The sequence below is a fragment of the Rhinolophus hipposideros genome, assembly GCF_964194185.1.
Source record: "Rhinolophus hipposideros genome assembly, chromosome: 9".
NCBI lineage: Eukaryota > Metazoa > Chordata > Mammalia > Chiroptera > Rhinolophidae > Rhinolophus > Rhinolophus hipposideros.
In genome coordinates this window covers 62,460,665-62,479,480 of record NC_138055.1, presented here as the reverse complement: position 1 = coordinate 62,479,480, position 18,816 = coordinate 62,460,665, and the positions used below count along the sequence as shown (strand labels likewise).

At 35.4% G+C, this 18,816-nt stretch overlaps 2 protein-coding genes across 3 annotated transcripts in view; both read right to left on the bottom strand.

The window, feature by feature from the left end:
- LEMD3 (LEM domain containing 3) overlaps window positions 1-18,816 on the bottom strand; it is a 59,685-nt gene that overhangs the window by 36,150 nt on the left and 4,719 nt on the right. The gene's annotated exons all lie outside the window — the stretch shown is intronic.
- LOC308502023 (annexin A1-like) lies at window positions 12,720-18,143 on the bottom strand. The gene has a single exon (XM_081059225.1). It carries the CDS (start codon window positions 14,041-14,043, stop codon window positions 13,003-13,005), a length of 1,041 nt encoding a protein of 346 aa, XP_080915351.1. The 5' UTR covers window positions 14,044-18,143; the 3' UTR covers window positions 12,720-13,002.

Below are 18,816 nucleotides of genomic sequence, written 5' to 3'. Positions count from 1 at the left end.
AAGTGAAGTAAGTTGGACAAAGAAAGTCAAATAATGTATGATCATTTGTATATGGAATATAAAACTCAGAGAAATCGAGAGTAGAATGGTGGTTACCAAGGGCTGTGGGGTGGGGGAAATGAGGATATATTGGTCGAAGGGACAAACTTCCAATTACAAGATTAGTAAATTCTGGGGATCTAACGTACAGCATGGTGATTATGGCTAACATGGATATTCCGTCATTCTTTGAAAACTTCAAGTCATCTAGGCAGTTAAATACAGCTGCCTAATGATTAATTCTCTCTCTGAGTTGTACCTTATTGTAAACAGACATTCAAATTCTCAAATCCCATCTTCTAGCATTAATGGTTTAAACAGAGCATAATTATATGTGAAGAAGTGGGAGGTGGGGGGCAAAAGTTTCCAACAGCTGCAGAACACTGCACCTGTGTGGCCAACGCTTCTGCATTACACCAGCAGCCAGACGAATCTAAAAATGGACAGGGTGCATAAGGCACTACATTCTTCTGCAACACAGCACGTTGCCCATTTGTTCTCTGCACGTTCTCCAGTTATTTCACAGCTCTATAATTAATATATATATATATATATATATATATATATATGTATATATATGGTCGTTCTAAATAACTAAAAAGAAGAATAAGAAATACTTCTTATTTAGAAGTATTTGTTCTAAATAACAAAATACTGTTTGTTATTTCACAGCTCTATAATTAATATATATATATATATATATATATATATATATGGTCATTCTAAAAGACAGGAACAAGTCACTTCAAGTATTGTTAATTACTATGAATACTGACATTAAATCAACAATCAATACAGAGCAAGTTTCATGGACAAAACTGTCTACTGTACAGCTGGGCCAGGGTAAACTCTTGTACCACCCTTGTTCTAATCATAAATAACCTTTCCATTTTAACTCCACCTGTCTACCTAGATTTACAGAGGTACAGACCTCAACAGGGATAATGAACAAAAAAGGGAAGGAGGGAAAAACTCAAAAGCTTCTCCACTTTTCATATCCTATGGGACTCCCAGATTTTCACTTGCCCTATTTTAAGAGGCAACAATCCCGTGCTATTTCCAAATAAGCTATTCTTAAAAGATAACGGAACATCCATAGTGATTCTATGAAATAAAAATAAAAGAGGCTTTAAATGTGGACATCAAAGTAGGAAGAACATAATGAAAACTGAAGTATGTCCAAGTAAATAAAAGATCAAAACTCATAATTAAATTGGTAATAGCCTTATTATTTGGTTGGTTCTTATTCTTCATCTCTTTATGATAAAGAACATTATGGTCTCCTTTAACCTTTGGGTCATTTGAAAGTCTCATATTTACTCACTGTAAAAATGATTCCGTAGGGAAACAAAATTGGTAACAGACTATAATTGAAATTTGTCTTTATTCAAAGGCTAATTCACATTATAACTGTACCCCAACTTTGGGATCTCTGTAACAAAAGCTGTAAGAAAGACTTCTAACCAAAAACTGTCCAATAAGTATTTACGGAGCATATTCTATATACCATGTTCTGAGAGCCTGCTGCTTAAGTAGCAGTGGAGATAAATGAGTGACATACAATGTAATCAATATCTCCTTGGAGTTTAGTACAGTGTGCCTTAAGAATTCAGGAAGGGGCAAATAATTTCTGCCTAAAATGCATTTGAGCCTTAAAAATAAACCAAGCATAATAAAATGGAATGAACTACTGGAAAAAGCAACACTGATGAATCTCAAAATTATCACGCTGAGTGAAAAAAAAAAGCTTTATAAAAGAGTATTCAATGAATCCACTTACAAGGTTTAGAACAGGCAAAATTAATCTATGGTGAACAAATCAGAACAGTGATAGAGCAGTGACTGGACACGAGAAAACTTTTGGAGGTGAAGGTAATGTTCTATATTTGTAGAAATTTAGGTGACATAGCTGGATGATTTGTCAAAACTCATCTGATGGTAAAGATTTGTGCATTCTGATTGTATGCAAATTTTACCTAAAAAAAGAAAAATCTCACTCGAGTTAATAACATGCATGAAGTATGTAAGGGTAAAGTATACTAATGCCTTCAAATTACTCTGAAATATATTTTTTTAAAAGGCAGACTAACGGATAGAGGTGGGCTAGTAACTAAAATTGAAGTTCTCATTCAAAAAAATGTTTAATCCAAGAGAAGTCTTTTAGACTTTAAGAAAATAGCAACAGCTTACTGTAATATAAACTATAAAGTTAACAATGAATCTCTCCCCATCCCAACACACACACACATCTAAGTCTTAGTGGCTCAAAACTTCAGAGAGAAGCGATCAGGCTAATGTCTCCATCTAATTTTGTCAGGTGAAGACACTCCCCGTCGTTTACCCAACAGAAGAACACATTCAAATAAAGACAAAACAGTGTGTCGACTTAAATTCTGGGAGCTTTATCTTACTACACTGCTCAAGGTCCAAAAGTTTGAGCGATCTGCTTTTTCAGTACCTTCAAAGATCTCTTCTTGAAAACTGGTTTTGCACATACGCCAGTTAAATAATTATGCTACTGCACAGTGAAAAGTGAATAGAAAAATAAAAGCAAGTCAACCCACAAAGCTGAGATACACACCTATAAATAAAACCAAGCATCTGTGTAACAGATAACTTGGCACCCAAAGGAATGTATGCTAATGCGATACTGGAATTTATTAAACATGGTGACAGCTCACTGTATTAAGAGATCTTAAACATTAACCAGTACACACTAGAGGCCAGGCTCTAACACTTCCTCAAGGTTTACATTACCAAGAATACAAGTAAGACTGCATTACAGTGAGGTCTGTTCTGAAAGAATACCGTTAAGTGAAAATTCAGAGATCCAAAAAGGATCTGGGACACACTGTACAACCTATGTACAACCTATCTCCGAGGCAATACAGCAACATGTATTTCCCACACAATTAAATATAAGACGTCTTCTACTTAGTAACATTTTGGATTACAATGCATGTTTTTAACATTTTCAATGACTAGAGATAATAAATACTACCACCAGTTTAGTTTTGCGTAGCACAGACACTATGCAAATAAGAAAGCTGGAGAAGCTGCAGTGCAGTGAAAAGATAAACAGTACTAAAAACATTGTACATGATAGTAGGTTCTCAAATGGGGAAAGGAGTATAGCTCAAAGAAAAGGGAAAAAGCGCATCAACATGTACAGACAAAGCAGACTGTATGACTGAAACAAACACATAAACTGAATTTGGAGCTAACAAGGAAATCCCCATCACTGACTTTATGAGCAACGTACTTAAAGTTACATCTTGACGTTTAGCTCAGGAAGAAACGACAGAAATGAAAAGTCACTTGGGAAATAGAGGTAAAAAATTAGGTAAAAAAATAAAACCACTGGATGAAACAAAATGTAAGCATTTACGACATGCAGTAAACTGGGCTAAATAAGAGTTTTTTGGTTGGTTACAATATATGGAACCCTAAAAGTGAAACCCATGCTTCCACATGAACACAACAGACAGAAAGTACAACACGTACTGGAATCGTATCAGATTTTCACCTCAGGTCTATTTCTAACTTCTACAACTTCTACTTGAGCAGAGCAGAATACGAATAAATACGTATGGATGAACGCTAAAAAATGATGCATGCAATTCCCCACAATCATTCTATCGGCTGTTATTCAATTAGCATGTGACCTAGACAATCTTTGAGATGGGAGATAAGATGATGCTATTCCCTCACCTGCTCTGTTTCCCTGTGGCTCTCATACTGTAAATACTTCCAACATTGAGTATCATTTTCAAGTTTAAAGATTTATGGTCCTTAATGCTTCATCAGGTACTAAAACAGTCTATTCTTACACTGGAGGAAAAAACAAACAAAAAACTGGTCTTTTTGAGACCACATGGCAGCCTCTAAATCTGGGGCACTTCTCAATGGCATTTTTGACCACACTTAATTTTTGTTTTATAATCTGACTTCAGAAACCTAACTCCATAGAACTACTACATACCGTGTTTCCCAAAAAATAAGACCTAGCCAGACCATCAGCTCTAATAAGTCTTTTGAAGCAAAAATTAGTGTAAGACCTGGTCTTATTTTAATATAAGACTGGGTGTAATGTGATGTGATATGATATGATATATGATATGATATAATAATGTAATATATAAGACCGAGTCTTATATAACACTGGGTCTTATATTAATTTTTGCTCCAAAAGATACATTATAGAGCTAATGGTCTGGCTAGGTCTTATTTTCGGGGAAACACGGTACTCGAGTTGGAAATTTGAACCAGTCAGTAACAAAACATAAAACTGATGCTTTAATAATACCCATTTAGTAAACATTCAAGGCATCTTAAAACTCCCAAATTATTACTAATGTCAAGCTTATTTCCCCACATACCATCTTTTATTCATTAAATTCTGTTCAACAAGATGCTAAGGAATACAAAGATGAAAACTCACAGTCCCTGCTCTAGAGCAGCAAGGGTCATAGACCCTTTTGAGAAATCAAGAAAAATCTATGGACACTCTGAGCAGAAAACCACACACACATTTAAAAATTTGCATGTAATTTCAAAGAGTTACTGTTCACCTGGAGTCCATTTATGGCTTTTTAAAGATTCACGGACCATTGGGGTTAAGAACTCCTGATCTAGTAGTATACGACCTTTTTTTAAAGGGGGAGATGGGGATAATTCCAAAGGAAAACCCAAAATTAATACACTGAGATGATACAAAACTATGTAGACAGTATAGTATAGGTACCAAGATCCATGTTGGGAGTCAGGATGTCTGTATTCAAATCTTCGTGCCGCCATTTACTGACTTTGGACAAGTTTCTTAACCCCTCTAAGCCTCAGTTTCCTAAAGGAAATGATAATGACACCTCACTCTTAGGATTGTTTTAAGAATTCCATGAAAACATGCTGCAGAATGAGCGCAGTACTGCGACGGAGGCACACCCCCAGGTACGCCCTGGCTGGAGTCCACCGCAGTCAACTGACTCCTCAAGTCTTCACAGTATCAGGCCACACACACACTCAGGGCAAACCATCAGTTTTTTAAGACTGTTTTTATGACCGAAGAGCCCAACTAAAACGTCGTCTTTTCTCAAACCCCACTGCCCAAAGTAGCTCCTGACTTCTAAAACTCCTTGAACTGTAAGATCATTTTATACGCCAAAAATGTTGACTTTATCTGCTTTTATTCATGCAGTGTGACCTCCTGGAACCAGTATTTATTACCAAAAACAGGCAAAAAGAAAAGAATGGCAACAAACCTGCAATGAATTTTTTTTATTTAAAAAAAAGCTCTTGTAAATTAAATCACAAGATAATATATTTATTACATTCATGCTCTAGCCACTTGATTGACTAACCAGAATTTTAATTTACTACTTCAAGCTGCTTACTCCCTTTTTTTTTCAAATTGTTCACCCTACTTGTAGGTTATTCTTCCTTTTTAAATATATGTATGGATTTTTATTTATGTAACTCCAGTACTTATACTATAGTTCTTCATCATTAAGCAGTTATTGATGAACTTCAGTGTCTTTTATTCCACATTATAATCCCAACAAACCAAAAAAGAATTTTAAAGGTGTTTGCTTTAAAATAAAATTAAATAAAATAAGCAATCTAAACCAACCCAACAGAATTGTACACTCTTATTTTTTAAAATGCATTTGGACTGATATTCTGCCTACAACAAAAGCCAGGCAAGGACACCAAATCACCCTAGTTTCTCTCATTTTCTAACCCAAAAATTACAGAATTTTTTAAAAGGTACCAAGTATTTTCAAAGTAATTAGGTGCTATTTCTTTTTTCATTCTTGGATGACACAGTATTAATATCATTTATACCTATTTTATATTAATTTCAACCTAGTACAATTTAAATTTATATTACAAATTAAATTTTTAAAATTTAACTAAAATACAAATTTATCTAAATACTGTTTACTTCTGAAGTTATGTCATTTAGATAATTTCAAAGTACCCTCCCTCCACACTGAAAGGCAGTGGGGTAAAATGAAAAAAAAAAAATCTCTGGAGCAAGGAACACTAGCTCTAACATGTATGACTTGTGATCTTAGGCAAGTCACCTTCTCTGGGACTCTAATAACTTACGTAAAACGGGATGCTTTGTGACAGCAATATAGAGGGAAAGCAATTAATAAATCTTGGCTTTTTCTTCTTTTCCCAATCCTAGCATGAAATTAAAATATACATATATAGCACTCAGTTTATAAACAATATATTACTACTACATTCTTCATTTGTCTCTGGCATGGAGGTACTGAGAAGAAATGATAGAGTTCTTTTAAAAATCTGTTGAGTCAGGAAAATACAAAAGGGGAGACCCCCAAGGCAAGGCTCCTGCCAAAAACCTTTTATAATGCCTGAATTTTCACTAACAGTCAAAAATTTCACTAATCAGAGCTAGAATCTGGGTTAATAAAGATCTTGTATTTCAAGTACAATCACCTCTGAGATTAAAGGGCTTTATCAGTTGGTAGTTTGGTCAGTCAGTCATTTAAGCATTTTAACTGATCCCCTGACATTCATTATGAAGTTCTTGAAAACAAATTTTAAAATATAACCAGTACATATAATTTCCTTACAGCATGCTTTAAGCAACAGTTCTCCACTTTTTAAGTAAAAGGACCTCTTCATTTACATCAAGATGGTCAGATCCACGCAATAAATAGTATTTTTAGTATTCACTTACTAAGAAAATGTGACAAAATTCTACTATAAAACAAAACTGTTTTGCATTCTAATCATAGCAATACTGATATACTGATATACAGTTGAAAAATAATAGCGCAATATGAGAAGGGCAAATCGTTGGTTAGGTCTTCAGACAATACTCTGTAATAGGTGTATTTCCTAAAATTCTCATCGCATAAATCAGTACTAACATAAATTCTAAATTAAAAATGTAGGCAACCCAACTCGTACTATGAAGGATGATTTAGAGAAGCTGGGCTAAATTCTGGATCCACAGGGTTCAATCCTTACTAAAGATAATCACATTATCAAATTTTATCATAAAACCATGATTTCTATTATAAGAATTCTACAATATTGTGAATTAATTCAATCAAATGGCTTTCCCTAACATTTAGCTGAAAGTAGCTGAACAGAGGAGATAAAGGAGTTGGGATTTGGTAAAAGGAAGCGTATATGAAAAGGGAATGTACAATGGTTAGAGGATGAGCTTTCAAGTCATACTGCTAGGGTTCAACCAACAACATAACTCCATTACCTCCCTGTTTTGACATATATAACCTTGGATAAACTGATTAACCTAATCCTCCATTGAAATTCCTCATTTGTAAAATGATGTAAAAAAAAATGCTTAAGAAGACTGAACGTTGTACTTGCCAAGCACCCAATAAATGGACCGACTTATTTATAGGGCATTATGGTAAGTGAAATAAGTCCGTGAAAGACAAATAATGATCTCACTTACATGTGGAATCTAAAAAAAGAACAACAAAAAAAACCACCGAACTTATAGAGATGGTGGTTGCCAGAGGCAGGGGTAGGGGAGGCAGATGAAACGAATGAAGGTGGTCAAAAAGTCCAAACTTCCAGTTATAAAATGAAAAAGTCCTGGGGATGTAATGTATGGTGACTATTGTTAACAATACTGTATTGTATATTTCAAAGTTGCAAAGAGAGTGGATCTTTAAAGTTCTCATCACAAGAAAAATAACTGTAACTGTGTATTGATGGATATTAATTAAAAATGTATTATGGTAATCATTTTGTAATATATGCATGTATCAAATCACTATAGAGCTAAAATTGATAGTGTTATATGTCAATTATATCTCAATTAAAAAATGAACTATTCAGCACTTAGATGTGTGGCCAAGGTTATAGAACAGCAGGAAGCTTAGGCCAGTATAAGAACAGGAATTAAGAGATGAAAAAGTGTAAGAAAAAAATAAAAGCCAAAAATAAACTTGCTTCCTCCTATCCAACTCCTACAGAACATGATCCACTGCTCTGAGGACCCAAAACTTAAGCCAATACTACATTAGAGCTAAAGCAGAATATGGTTTTAAATAGCCTCCTATGGAATAGCCTGGGAACTTAAAAACAGTAGAAGTAGGGTAAACATGTTCTAAGTTCAACTATTTTACACATGATCTGAAGACAACCCATTCAAAAATTACTAACTGCCCATTTTTCCTTTTGGAAGCAAACAGCTTGTCTTTGTGAGCAAACATTCTCTAGGAATCCAAATGTAATTCAAAAAATTATTCAAATTCATTAGGAGAAGTATAAATCCACCATAAAAGAATTGAGGTAAAAGAATTGTTACCAGGTAAAATTGTAAAATAATTGAGATAATTTTTATAATTCAAAGGGCATGACGCATAAGAGTCACACCCTTAAATTTTTTTTACCCCAACAAGTTTTCTGTTCTCATTTTTCTCAACAGCTGACTTTTCCCCTTATTTCCCAGGATAGTCATGTGCCAGAATCAAAAGACCATCCCTCCCACCTACATGTCTAGTTTGAAGAGCAGTACAAAGCAGTTTACAATAGGAAATGGTGAAAAGAATATACAGGACTATTCCCAGTAAGAAATATGAGTCAGAATTTAGGGGCCACCACTTCTACTTTAGGCTAAGAAGCCCCTTTTATCTTAAAATAAGGAGTAATGAAATCATAAGTCACTTCAGTGAATCAAAAATAGCTGAGCAGTGGCAGAACTAAATCTCACTCACCTACTAACCCCAAGTAAGTGGCCTTGCTTTAAAACTGTACAGTACAGTGAGCAGGATGAGATTTTAGGGTCGGACTTAGTTTTCAATCCCTAGTCTGCCACACACTACTTGTTTGACTTTAAACAAATTAACATCTCCATACCTCATTGTATCCATAAAATGGGAACAAAACCTGTATCATGGATTTATTTAAAATTAAGTTATTTATTTTTTAAGTTATGTAAGATTTAAGATTAACTGAAAATATCACAGAGAACACAATGTATGGCACATTGTAAGATTCAAAAATTAGTAGCTATCAGATCTCATTCAACCAACAATATTAACTCCATAACTCAGGGCAGTCCAGAGCTGTGAAATCCAATACAGTAGTCACTTAGCCACATGTGACTACTAAGCACTTGAAATGTGGCTGGTCTGAATTGAAACGTGCTAAATATAAAATACATACTGGATTTTGAAGCCTTACTACAAAAAACGAATGTAAAATATCTCAGTAATTTTTATACTGATTATATGTTGAAATGATAATACTCTAGCTATACAGGATTAAATAAAATCTACTATGAAAATTAATTTCACCCATTTCTTTTTACATGTGGTTTTTTAATGTGGCTACTAGTAAAATGAAAATTACATGTGTGGCTTGTATTTCTATAAGCTCTGGCCTAAACAAATCACATATTTGATAAGTTTCAAACGAAAAATGGCTATGAAAATTTCATTAAGTGCTTCATATGAATTGTTTAGGAGACCGAAGATCCTAATGCACTTTAAATTCCTTATACTTTAGGTAGCATGATTTTTAATATCCTGTTTATCAAATTCATTTTATTATTTTATACCCCCAATCTCTGGATTACCCCCATTGGATCTATGGCCTATTCATAGGCACATAACTACCTCATCTTCCCACTTTAACAACAGTACTTATGGCATCTTACAAACTACTCGCTGAAGAACAGTATGTGACAGGCTATCGTTCTCTAGCAGCTAGACATGCACTGTGTGTCCTCCAGATAATGTTAACAGAAGCTTACTCTAAGACCCATCCACATCCCTAAGAAATGTTTTCCTGTCTGAAATTCACCATTGTATTTTGGATTAAGGCAACATATCCCATCTCTGAATTTCCTCTCAGCACATCTACCGTGGGTGAGGCTAAAATCGAATTGCAAATTGTGCTTCTTAACCTATTAAATTAATGTAACTGCAAAAATAAGAATATTCTTTTTCAGTGCCTTTGTGTAGAGATAAAGCACCAATTAAGTAATGCAAAAAGATGGTTCCTTTTATCTGCTCAAACAGCTTGAGAGAAAGGTTTGAAAATACTAATAAGGACTATAAATTTAACCTACTCTTCTATTACTTATTAACATTACTGACAGGACATGTCATAGCGCTGAACACGTGTTGCTTAAACGGGACTACTGCAGCTGGGAAATTCTAACTTACAGTATTAAAAATATACAGTTATGTATCACTTCAAATTTTTCCGTATCATCTCCACGGACATTATCACATTAGTTCCCTATAAAAGTCAGTGGCTAAAAGTAGTTGATTTTACTATGCCCTCATTTGACAGATGCAAAAACCAAGACCCAGAGGTTATGAGTGACTTACTGCCCAAATAAAGTTAATAGGTGAGAAGATATGCGTAAGAAAATCTGCTGCTGCCTGATGGTATGGACTCTGAAGTCAGATCATGGGTTCAAATGCTGACTCCAAAACTTAGTAATTGTGGGATCTCGGACAAGTCACTTGTAACCTTATTCCCTCTCTATGTCAGTTTTTTCATGGAGATAGTTATGAGTAGTTTCCTCATGAAAACTAAAATAAAGTGCTCACATGGCAAGTTCTTAACAAATGCTTGTATCATTTCAAGCTTTAGTACCTGAAAGAAGGAACATTTGGAAATGACATTTTTTAAAAACAAAACAAGACTTTTTGTCATAAGCATAAGAGTATTTCTAGAACATCTTGAACCATAATCATAAATACTTCAGATTGATAACATTTTCATTTTTGGCAAACTCATTCTGCATGCCTCTGCCCTTTTTCCACTTCTTAAATTACTTCTAAAAACCTGCAAGAAATGAAACTCTTTTGTGTAGGGTACATGTTTGGGCGTACTTTACTATAGGGTATACTCCAATTTGCAGAATCTAACTTTTAAAGTCACACTACAAATCTGAAACAGCGCTGCGCTGTAACCAAGTCTCAATGCTGGAGGCTAGCTAGTGCATAAATATTTGAGAAAAAGAAGAGAGGGCTACCACAATGTAGTGGGAAGGGAGGCACTGTACTGTGTCTGAGGGAAGAATGTCACTCCTATGGTTCTAGAAAGTATATACTCACATCGTCTGGTATGACTTGGCACATAGTAGGTGTTCAATAAATAATTTATGAGTGAGTGAATGGATGAATGAATAGGAGAAACTTAATAAATGGTTCTTCAAGTGAATGAAATCAAACAAGAAAACATTTGTGAGAACCATGGAAGGAAGGTACCCTTATACACCAAAGAAGTCATTAATAAGGCTGACCAAGGCTCTAAGCCATAGCCCAGAGACTAGAAGATACGGATATTCTGAAATTTCCCCTCTCCTAATTAATTTCAATGGCCTCTCTATATACATTAAGTTTAAAAAAAGTATACCTCAGTGAATTCCTACAGAGCAAAAACTTCCTTTAAAAGTATAAACTGCTTCCAGGAATTAGCCACAATCAGCGAATTCCTTTTGTACATATATACATATAAAAGGGGTCTCTAACTGCAAAATAAATCCATGTTCTGGTATGTGTTAAAATGCCCATTGCTACTAAAGGCTTTTGTTTTACTATTCACGTCACATTCAAGGCAGGAGTGCAATTGTTGGTGCATATTTATCCCCCCATTAGTTCAGGACAGCTGAACTAAACTCTGGCATAGTTCTGCACCCAAGCCTTGTTCCGAAATGTTAGCTCGCCATTTGATATCAACATAGCTAGCTGTACAGATGAATTCAGAAGTCATCTTATAAAAACATTTCAAGCAAAAAGCTATGGGCATACAGCAATAAATCTGCTACTAAAACAAACATTGTGGGATAATTTTAAACTCTGTATCTTTAGAAATAAATTTTAAAAAATTAAGACACCGTAAAAGTAATATATGATGGCTTCCACGTGACAGATCTGTTATCCTATTTGAAGACATTATCACCTGTTAGTATAAATTTCTAATTTTTTTGAAAAGCTAACTTCCTTAGAAGTATTATTTTCAAAGGGATGATGTCAAACATGCAAAATTTAACTATAAAATGATAGATAAATATTAAAACCTAAAAACTTTCTTCCTGGTCAACTCTTCTTTAAAAATCATTTTTGACAGTGTTAATAAAGATAGATCAAGTTTTTTGTTTTGTTTTGTGTTTTAACAATTGCTTGTGTGATTCAGGTTAAAGCATGCATTATTAAAACAACAAAATCCAAAAATTACTTCTTCAATATACTGCTACTGGTTCACTTTAAAATCTGTTAAAAATAAATTCTGTGCATGAAAGTCAAAATCTAAAGTCATGAAACAATAATTAACAATTTCCACAATTAGTATTGGGCTGGGTTCCCAATTTAAATGGTAGCAATTTTTAAAGTACAATAAATTAATACAGGATTAGAATAAAGACATATCATTAATAATATAATTTTCATAAGAAGTTACCACTACTTGTTTACCATATATTTCAGACATTTCCGATAGTTTAAGGTATACTTCATTTTTAAACTACTTATAAACCAGGTTACATACCTCTTTGCACGGAGGTTCCTTTTACTTACATAAAAATATTTTTCAGGTAGGTAAAGTTAATACAGAATAATCAATGAGCAAGGAGAAGCTAGTTTTAAAACATTACAACTCTACCAAGGAATCATGGAAATATCTAATTTTTTTTTTTTTTTTTTTTTCCCTGTAAAATCATTTTATTTTCTGTTACATAGACATCTTTCTCAGGTAATGTTACTAGAACCTATTTATGGGGTTTTATAGTCGGGGTAAATATATTTTTCAAAAACTTTTTTCTATTATACAGAGTTGTGATACAAAAAATGATTTATAGGCTACAGTTTCAGAAGGCAGTTAGCTGGACTAATACTACTGAAGAAACTTTCCTATTTAAGTCTATAATATGGAATGAAAAGATATGATTAAAAAAATTTTCTGATCAAAAAAAGCTTGAGACCATCAAAGGAATGTTTATTGTCCTCCACAGAGCGCCACCAGGACTTTCTCATAATCTCCTTTGGTTTCATCCAGGATAGCTTGGCAGAGAGAGATACCATACAACTTCTGATAGCATGCTTTGATATCATTCATGTCGACTTCAGAACGAGAAACCATAATTCTGATCAATGTCTTATGACGAGTTCCAGCACCCTTCATGGCCTGATGAAGCTTCTCAGCAAAGAACATTGGCTTGTTTGTGGCACACTTCACAATTGTTGTGAAGCATTTCTCGATGTCACCTTTCATCTCCAGGTCCAGAACTTTGTTCATGTCGTGCTTACTGTACTTGGCGTATTTCTGAAACACTCTGCGAAGATGGGAATAGCTTCTGGTGGTAAGAATGGTATTGAACACATTCACATCTGTCCCTTTTCTCCTTTCCCCTGCTTCATATAATGCCCTGGCGTCTGAGTCAGCCAAATCTTCACTTTGGCTAAAATCCTCAGATCGGTCACCCTTAATAAGAGAAAGCAAAGCCTTCTGGTAATCTCCAGATGTGTCTGAGGTGATGTCTTTAGCCAGGTCTCTCTTCAATTCTTCTCTATAGACTCTGTTAATTTCTCTGATTTCTCTGTTAGTTCTTGATGCCAAAATTTCATTCAGAGTGTCTTCATCAGTTCCAAGGCCCTTCATGGCAGCACGGAGTTCATCAGCATCAAATTGGGCTGGAGTTTTTAATAGAGCCAAAGCAACTTCCTCAAGGTGACCTGTAAGGGCTTTCCTCAGAGTTTCATCCAGGGGCTTTCCTTTTTCCTGGAGATATGCTGCTTTGATCTGCTGACGCTGTGCATTGTTTCTCTTGGTGAGAATGTCAATGATGGTTGCTTCATCCACACCTTTAACCATTATTGCCTTATGCAAGGCAGCAACATCCGAGGATGGATTGAAGCCAGGATAGGGGCTCACTGCTGACCCGGGACCACCTTTGGATCCTTTCACAGTGTTAATGTATTCCTGCTCTTCATTGTCAATAAACCAGGCCTGCTTGAGGAATTCTGATACCATTGCCATTTTTAAAGAAGTTTCTTTTTATCCACCTTCTTCCAAAGAACTAAAAAGAGACTGTTCTCTGATCCTTTCACACTCGAAATATCTAATTTTTGAAAGCATCCCTGGAATTATAGAATGTTTCATTCCCCTTGAAACACGACTGTATGTATAGGGAAAACACATATGACGTTTACTTAAAGGGAGCAAAAGAAGGGGAAAACAAATGCACTGTAATTAAAGGTCTTTACATCTTCTAAATGAACAACGGAAAACATAAGTTTTAAAACGGTAATATAAATCAGAGGACTACTTTCCACACCAGATTTGAGACTGTGCAAATCTTTTAAAAATTAGAAATTATACCATACATTTTATAGTTTTACATGTTGTATATTATCGTTTGTATTGTATCAGATTGCACACCACGTGTATCAACAAATAATCTAAAACCTTAAGAATAAATAGTTCCACATAATTCCAAAATGTTGAGAATACCAATTTGTACTTTCTTGTCCTAAAGTTGTTAAGTCTCGTAGGTTATTCCTGGCACTTCTAGGATTTCATGCATTAATCTGCTTCACCCACCCACATCTTTCATAATTTTCTGGATAACAGAGAACATATACAGAGCCCTTCCGTACTTGCACACATTAAAAGGCAATCTTCCTAGCAGAGTGGTTGAAAGCCATTATCTGAGTCCAAATACTGCCTCTGCACTTACTGGCTGGCTACATGACCCTGGGCAATTTACATGACCCTGGGCAATTTACTTAACTTTTCTGTCTGGATTCTTGACCTACAAAACAGGAATACATATCTGTCTCAAGAAGATTAAGTAACAATTACAATTGCTGAGCTCAGTACCTGGCACACAATGCTACGTAAGGGTTAGCTATTATTATTACTATGTGCCATGTACTGAGCCAAGTAGTTTACATGCATTATTTCATTTAATTCTTACTTAACTCTGTTTTACCGATGAGGATATTGAGGTTAGCAGTGGTTCAGCACCTTGCCTTTAATGAAAACACTAACACATTGAAGGGCCAATATCCAAACTGAGGTCTGCCTCCTGAACACACGCCCTGAGAGCTATGCCTATGTTTCTTCAAACTAGGCTCCATGGATAAACTCAAGGAGAATTCACAAGTTTTCACTCTGATTATTTTTATTTTAAATTATTCTAGAGATAATTTTCAAATGAAAGACATTTTCACACAGTAGAGTTCAATTTCTTAAATCATCTAACTGAGATGTGCAAAAATCCCTGGTGCTCTCAGGAATATTCTTAGAGGTCTAGGTAATTTTTTTTTTCCTTACAATGTAGTCAACTTTGAAAAAACCTCAAACAAAACACTCAACTTTCATTCTTCAAGAATGAGAGGAACAATTATTTTTCAAATCCTTATGCCTATTTCATTATAGATACCAAGTATTGGACCTTCCGGCTAGTCGAATTACTTGAAAAAGTTAAAAACAAATACTATGGTACACCTCTGTAACACTTGGTCTTGTCTTTTCAAAGAACACACATCCATTACAAGAAGAAACAAATATTAAAAATAGTAAACAGTAGGAGTATTCACAATGAGAACCAGTCTTTCATCTTGAATCCAATTATATAAACTACGATAGCCTACAGGATATTTCTACTTGAAGAACTCAAAAAACAAGCCCCAAATAAACTCATTTTGTCTATTAACTACCTTTTCCCAAACAAGATCTCTTTTCCACATCTCTTAACTCCTGTCAATGGTATCACCATTCTCTTACTCAGGCTCATGACCACAGAATGATCTTAGACTCTTCTCCTTTATTCTCTGTATTTAGTCACCAAGTATTACGTTGCTTCCTTCAAATGGATTCTCTTAATCACAGACCCTCCTCCACACTCAGTTATCAACCTCTTTCAGGTTTTCATCACTCCATGTGTTTCTAGTGCCTTTCACCCCATTCCTTCTCTCCAATCCTGTCACTCCATTACCTACCTATACCACCACCTGTTTATCCTTCTTAAAAGATCAATTTGATCATGCTGGTCCTCTGCTTTAAAACCTCCGTGGATGCCCACTGCTCAACCTACAGAATAAAGATCAAATTTGGAATCAGGGCTTTTGATCATTGGCGACTGATACAGCTCACAGTGAAATCTCCCCTTTTATAAAAGTGTGGCACTTATTACATACCTCGTATGTTTCTTAACAATTTCCTGTGACTATTATTAACGAAGTGAAGGCTTCTGTAGGAATGAGATTCCTTTTGTATCCTTCCTATTACTGAGTATTAAGTTAGGTACTGAGTAGTTAACCAATTACTGAGTTAGATGTTAAGTTAATCATTGCATGTATATTGGGTACCTAACAGGTGATCATTTGTTCAACAAATACTGAGTAATGAGTATGTGCCAAGGATTTCCATCCACTACGTGATTTCCATATGCCAGGCAACAACATTAAAACTTTATATACATTATCTCACATAATGCTCAAAGCTACCCTAGGCGGGTAATATTTTCATTTTTAATGAAGCAACTGAGTATCTAGTAAAGTCATGTAGCAGTGTAAGAGAGAGAGAGAGAGACGAAATTCAAACTCAGAAATGAGCGAAAAGCCTGTGCCCTTCACCAGCGTATTCAATTCCACCTATAGAAACATTACCTCAAGGGGCTGTAATCTACCTGGCACAGTGGACGTACACGATTACAATATTCTGTAATAAATGCTCTTAAATAAGATCTTATTTAAGCGGAGAATGATGGGCCAAACTCTAGGGTAAAGAGGACAGGCAGAGAAGATATCCACAGGTCTCTACTAACGGCTGTTAGTAGAGAGGAAGAAACAATCTTCCCAAAGAAGGGAATAACGTGTGCAAAGGCAAAAAGGCACAAAATTTCAGGACCAAGTAGTGCTCCAGAAAGTTCCAGTTTTCCAGAAAGTAAAGTGTGATAAGAGGGACTGAGAGGAAATGAAGCTGGAAAAAGCAGGCATAATCAGATCACAAACAGTTTAGCCAAGAAGTTTGGATTTTATCCATGAAGGGAAAGCCATTGAGTAATTTTAAGCAAAAGAGTGAATTATTGCATTTACGTTTTAGAAATATTGCTCTGGCACAGAAAAATGGACTGGAATAGTTACAGCCTAGAAGCAGGAACTGAAGGCTACTGAAACAGTTCAGGCAAGAGACTAAGCCAGCGCAGTGGTGATGGAGAGAAACAGACTGATTCAGATACATAGGAGGTAGAACTTCAGGACTTGGAAACCAGTTTGACCGAGGCTGGAGGTTCGGTAGGAAGATGAAGGAAAGGAAGTAATCTAGTCAAATTCAAGATTTCTAGCTTGAGCTCTGGGTAGACAGAAGTATCATTAAAACAGGGAACAGAGGGGGGAGAAATAAGCTGAAAGTAAGGAAAGCTGATGATGTTGGTACAGATGGTGTTGGTACTTTTGGTACATCCAGAAGTAGCTGTCTAATAAACAAATAGGTAAGCCTAGGCTTCAGGAAAGAAAATCTAATGTGACGATATAAAATTGGGAGGTATAAGCCAGACGAGTAGATGAAACTGCCTAGGAAAACTGTACAAAAGGATAGAGAAAAATAAGAGTTCCAGAGACCACCAATATTTAAAACACAGGAGTAAATGAAAACGAGGAAGGTGAGAATGGTGATAAAGAAGTCTGGAAAGGAGAGGGTTTTCATGAAGAAGGGAGTTTTCAATGTATTTAATGTGTCAAAGAGGTAAAGATCAGAACTTGAAAGCCTCTCTTGAATTTGCCAATTGAGTAACTGGTGACTTGAAGCAGAGAGAAATGGATGGTAAAGAAAACTAAACTAGACGCATGTTGAATATTGAATGGCAGAGGAAGAAAGAGACATTAATCTTGGCTGAGAATAAGAGAATGGAGGGTTGAAGAACAACATTTCTAGGATGGCAGAGATTTTAGCATTTTTATAGAATGAGAGAAGGAGCAGTAGAAAGTGAGATTTTTAAATTATGCTTTTGTACTTAAACTTAGCATATGGAAAGTTACCCATGATGCAACGTTAAGTAAAAAAAAACAAAACACAAAAAAACAAGTTGCAGAACAGATAGAGTATGTCACTTACAATAAAATTCAGACTCCTCTCTCCGGCCCTCAAGGCCTTTAGGTCCTGTATGACCTGGCCCCTGCCTACTTCTGACTTCATCGTGCAGATGCCATGCCACAGCCACACTGGCCATTCTATTCTGATGCTTCAACATGCCCACGTTGTTCTTGCCTCAGGGTCTTTACACCTGCTGTTACTTCTGCCTAAAATGCTCTTCTCTCTGTCACAGATCAAGTCATTCAGATCTCAGTTCTCCTTAGAAAGGCACGTCCCACCTGTATGTAACACTGCATTCCCCTCTACCCCAACTCCTATGTTACCATCATTACCTTGTGTTAGCAACTATCATTATCTGAAATTTTTATTTGTTTGTCCATCTTCCCCCCTAGAATGTAAGCTCCATGAGAAGCGAGATTTCATTTCGTTTGCCTTGTTCACCACATATCCCTGCTGCTTTAAGTGCTTGGCACATAGTAGGCACTCTGTTGTTGAATGAAAATGTGTACACACACACACACACACACGTTATTACATGAATGTATGTATTACACAAAAAACATTAAGAAAGTTCTGAAAGGATTATTATTTGAACATACTTATACCAGGGGTGATTATGAGACTTAGGAGGAGAGGTATATAATACCCATTCAATTTTTTGCTTCATAGATCTCTATTCACACTTTGTACAAAAATCATGTCCTCTGTAAT